Source organism: Talpa occidentalis, unplaced genomic scaffold, assembly GCF_014898055.3.
Source record: "Talpa occidentalis isolate TD23 unplaced genomic scaffold, MPIMG_talOcc4v2.1 talOcc4.4, whole genome shotgun sequence".
In the NCBI taxonomy this organism is placed as follows: Eukaryota; Metazoa; Chordata; class Mammalia; order Eulipotyphla; family Talpidae; genus Talpa; species Talpa occidentalis.
Genome location: NW_023604295.1, coordinates 31,234,028 through 31,239,194, shown reverse-complemented (window position 1 = coordinate 31,239,194; position 5,167 = coordinate 31,234,028). Strand labels below are relative to the sequence as shown.

At 41.4% G+C, this 5,167-nt stretch overlaps 1 protein-coding gene across 1 annotated transcript; it reads left to right on the top strand.

The window, feature by feature from the left end:
- The first annotated feature begins 2,817 nt into the window (after nt 1-2,817).
- On the top strand, nt 2,818-3,705 carry LOC119258069 (transmembrane epididymal protein 1A-like). Its single transcript, XM_037526578.1, has one exon. It carries the CDS (start codon nt 2,818-2,820, stop codon nt 3,703-3,705), a length of 888 nt encoding a protein of 295 aa, XP_037382475.1.
- The last annotated feature ends 1,462 nt before the right edge of the window (nt 3,706-5,167 follow it).

The window sequence follows — 5,167 nt, the reverse complement described above, 5'->3', positions numbered from 1 at the left end:
GGGGAATATAAAAATAAAATTTAATATTTAAAAAAAAAAAAAAAAAAAAAAAAAAAAAAAAAAGTAAGAGAAGGGCCTCCCTGGTGGTGCAGGGGTTAAAAGTCTCAGCACTATCAAGCTATTGCCAGTCACTGAGGCATGAGTTCAATCCTCAGCCAGGGAGCTACCCACAGGGCGCAGCAGACCTCTCCTGTCTCACCTGCTGCTCCCCTCAGCAGTATATTTCAATCAGTCTGCCTATTCTGCTCCCCACTCTGTCTCTGGTGAATCCTCTTACCTTCTGCACCTCTGGCCTGTACCCCAGTTCTTGTGCACATAAATAAATAAAGGTAAACCTTCTTTAAAAAAATAAGAGAAAATCTAAGACATTCCCAGATAAACAATAACTGAGGGAGTTCATTACTATTAGATCTGCCTTGCAAGATAACGCTTAAGGGATTCACAGGTCAAGATGAAGTCATATAAAAAATGGGAAATTACAAAAACTAGCATTACTGTAACTTTGATTTACAACTCCACTCTCTGTTTTTTACATGATTTAAGAGACTAATACATTTAAAAAGACAACTATTAGTCTAAAATCTAGTGTTGTTATAACTTTGGTTCATAACTCCACATTTTGTTTTCTACACATTTTAAGAGACTAGTGCATTAAAAATAATTAGTGATCTATGGTTATAACTTAGATGCACAATGCATAAAGATGTGATTTTTGTGACAGCAGTCATTGAAAGGGGATAGGGACAGAACTGAATATGAGCAAGTTTATGTCTACTATTGAAGTTAAATTGATATAAGTTCAAATTAGATTGTTGTAACTTTAGGATGCTAAATGAATTCCCATAGTAACCACAAAGAAAACAGCTATAAAATATATGCAAAAGGAAAAGAGAAGAGAACTAAAACATTTCGCTCCAATAACTCAACTACATGCAAAAGAAGACAGTGGTGCTAGGAATAGGATACAAAAACAACTATAAGGCATATAGCAAATAGAAAAATGACAGTTCCTTCTTATTAGTAATTTCTTTAAATAAATTACTGGATTAAAATTATACAATCACAAAACAGAGACTGGCAGAAAGGATAAAAATGATCCAACTATATGATGTCTATAATAGACTCACTTTAGATCCAAAGACACAAATACATTGGAAAGATGGAAAAAGATATTCCACACACATACTGAAAGAGTGGGAGAGGAATATTACTATGTGCCAAACAAAATAGACTTTATCAAAGAAGTTTACAAAATAGAAAGAACATTGTATTTTAATAAATGATTCAATACAGCAAAAACATAGAGCAATAATAAACATTTACCCATCTAGTAACAAACCTTCAAGACATATTAAGTAAAATAAGACATAGTTGAAGGGGGAAATAGTTCTACAATAATAGTTGAAGTTGTCACTACCCTTCTCGGTATTGACTTAAAATGACCAAACAAAAGATAAGTAAGAAAAACACCCAGTGCATGTATAAACGAAACAAATGAACAAACAAACAAACAAATAAATAAATAAATAAAAACATGCCTCTATAAAAAAAAAAAGTTTTAAAAAAAAAAAAAAAGAAAAACAAAAGACTTGAACAAATAAATCAACTGATCTAAGAAACATACATGGACATTCTACCCAACAACAGAATGCACACTGCTGTCAAGTGCCCATTGGGACATTCTCCAAGAGAGACCACCATTAGATCATAAGTCAAATATCAATACATTTTTAAAAAATCTATATCATACAATGGATCTTCTCCAAATATGATGGGATGAAGTCAGAAATCAATAACAGAAGAACAGATGGCAAGTTCACAAATTTGTGGAAATTAAGCAACACATTTAAACAATCCATGAGTCAATGTACTGTATTAGTCAGCTTGGACTGCTGTAGCAAACTCCATAGACTGAGTGGTATAAACAGCAGATATTTATTTTCTCCAGTTCTGGAGGTGGAGAAGTCCAAAATCAAGGTTCCCATTGATTCCATTCCTGGTGAAGACCCACTTCCAGGCTTACAGATGACTACCCTTTCATTTTGTCTTCACATAGCAGAGAGAGAGTTCTGGTCTCTCATCATCATCTTATAAGGATTTTAATCCTCGGAGCCTCACCCTCATGACCTCATCTAAATCTAATTGCCTCCTAAAGGCTGCCTCCAATTACCTTCACATTGGGGGTTAGGGCTTCAACTTATGAATTTGAGGAGGACACACACATTCCATCCATAACATTCTGCTCACAGTCCTCCAAAATTTATGAATATATGCAAAATATATTTGTCCCATTCCAACAACCCCAAACCATCTCCACTCATTCTAGCACCAACTCTAAAATCTAACATCTAGTCTCGTCTGAATAGTATTCTAAATCAGGTATGGGTGAGATGAGGTTTGAATCATCTTGAGACAAAACTCCTCTCCAACTATGAACTTGTGAAACCAGATAAATATGTGCTTCAAAAATACAGCCATGGGACAGAGATGGGAGAGACATTCCCCTTTCAAAAGGGAGAAAGGAAAGAAAGGGTTGATGGTCCCAAGCAAATCCAAAACCTAGCAAAGTTATTATCCTTAGATCTAAGTAATGAACAGAGGGAGGTGAGACGCCACGTCTTTGAAAAAGATCCAACCAGGGAGTGGTTCAGATGTTTCCAGCAGCGAGGTACGCCTTTCTGGGTGTGGGAGGCAGAGGTGGGGCTTGATCAGGATTTCTCCACACCTCAAAAGCGTCTTGCTTGTGAGGAGAACCCTGTGAGGTTGCTGCTCATCAGCCAGCTATCGCCCTGTTGGCCTGACAAACACCCCGAGACCATGGGCACCTTCGGGGGACATGTGATGCCAGGGGTGTTCTTTCTCCTTTTCTCACTCTACTACTCAGTGCTGATGTCCTTGGCCCTGCTACGGGGACAGAGTTTCCTCAAACCTCCTCTGCCCCCACGGGAGAAGCGAAGACACAGTTGGTGGCAGCTAATACCTGTGGAAGGAGTGATAAAGGTGACCACCACCCTGCTTGGCATCCTCCTCGAGTTGTTCTACCCCCCAGGAGCAAATCGGTTGATGATAGTAGACTGGGAGGACCCTCAGCGGCCTTTTGTATTCAAGGACAACTGGCAGCATATCACCATGTACATGTTCTTCCTGGCCAGTGGCGTGGTGGACACGGTGAGCCAGTCCTTTCAGGCACGACAGAATATAAAGCTGGAGCGAGCAGCTGAGGCCCTGGCCTTCTGGGTGCTGGCACTGCTGATGATGAGCCACGTTGAGAACAAGAGCCTCATGGAGATTCGAGTGCACACCTTCTTCATCGTGCCCACCATCCTGGTTAGCCTGGTGCTTACCATTGAGGTCTGGGTGCCTGACCAGCCCCCACTCTGGGTGCTGAAATGCTGGATGGGGCTGGTGCTTAGCAACTGGTTATTGCAGCTCAGCGTGTTGATGTATGTTCCTCCCTCTGGGCAGCCCTGGCGAGCAGAAAACCCCATCGACCTGGCCTTCCTCTCCACCTTCTTCTGTTGGCATCTGGGTTTGGGGGCTGCTCTGCTGGCTGCAGTCTATGGTCTCTGCAGCCTCTGGCACCATCGCTGCTCTTCCTGGACAGAGGCCCTGGAGGCCAAGTACCAGCCATGCCCTACAGGCTACAGGGACGAGGAGCTTGAGAAACTCAGGGAAGAGACTAAGCTGCAGGATGGGGACGTCTAGGTACAGAATCTGTCTTTGTACTGTCCCTTTTATAATGAGAGCTTTGAGGGTACTCATTGTATGTACAGCCTGGTAATATCCTGGGGCTACAATGTGGATTTCCTTTTACATTATTCCTTATTCCTAAATAAACCTTCCACCTCCCCGGATGACTTCTGCCTCTCTGTTCTCTCCAAGTCTCTGTCTTTCCTCTCTCATGACTCAGGATGGCTCCCGGCCTTGGGCTTACATAAAGTAAAAGCGAGGAATAGTGCTTTTCTCTGATAGTTTTGGGCTCCAAGAAGAAATGAAATAAGGAAACAGAGGGAGGTGGAGGGGTGCTGGGACCATGGGAGTGTCCTCTCTGAGGTAGGACTAGCTTAGTGCTTGTGTGTAAATGTGGAAACCAAAGGAGGTCCATTTGCATAATGGTAAGGGTTTCTGCTTTCTTCATTTCCCTCTGTTTTGTTTTGTTTTTTCACAGTAAGTGTAGGAGGATGAAGGACTTGTTTTTTAATCTAAACTAAAATGAGGTCACTCCTGCCTTCTGAGTGAGCAAGGGATCAGGAGAAAGGGGTGGAAATCAATTTAACAGTGGTTCAAGCCTGCGGATGTATTTTTAAGTATATTTCAATAAAATAAAAGTTATTTCAAAATATATTTTAAAATAATTTTCAAATATAATTTTAGGTCATTTGGGTTTTGTTGTGATATGAAAGAATTTCATTGTTCCAAATCGTTCAGCAAAGTCTGCAGTCTGCAGTGTGTGTGCATTTACATGTTGTATGTGAGTGATTCTGAAGCAAGATCAAAGAAAAGGCCCAGATTTCAGTCAGTGGGAGCAGAAGAGAAAGAACTATCATGAAATGTAAAGTGTAACTTATCTCAGGAGTTCTGAAGAGTCAGGAACTCAGAGCTCAGAAAAAAACCTGAGAATGTCAATCCTGGAATTTGCAAGAATTTTCAGTCAGTCATTGAGTTCCCAGAATGAGGAAAGGGGGAGGCTAGTAAATTTATACACTCCGTGAAATATAAGGACACAAACTATATAAAAATATTTATTCGTAGGTACAATTAGAAAGCCACTGTTTTGACTAGCATGCACCTGCTTGTGTAAGATGGAGAAGTCCAGCATTTGAAAGTCTGAAGAGGCAGGAAGAAAGGAAGAGACACTGGCCATCAATGTGGAGAAAGGGCCATAGAGAAAAGTGGCCAGTCACACTAAGCAGCTACAATTGTGCACCTCCCAGCCATCAGGAATGCCGCCCTCGGAGCCTGAAAAGCATCAAGAAGCGTAGAGGTGTTTGCACTTGCAGGATGGACAAGAAGACAGGCTGCACAGTCATTTCAAATACCGCTAGGCACCCCTAAAGAAACAGTGTGCAAGAGCATGGAAAACAGGCCAGAAATGGGGGACAAGAGAGGGGGAGAGAGAGAAGGGGAGCAAGGGAAGGGATGCAAGTGGGGCAGGAGTCTGGCAACT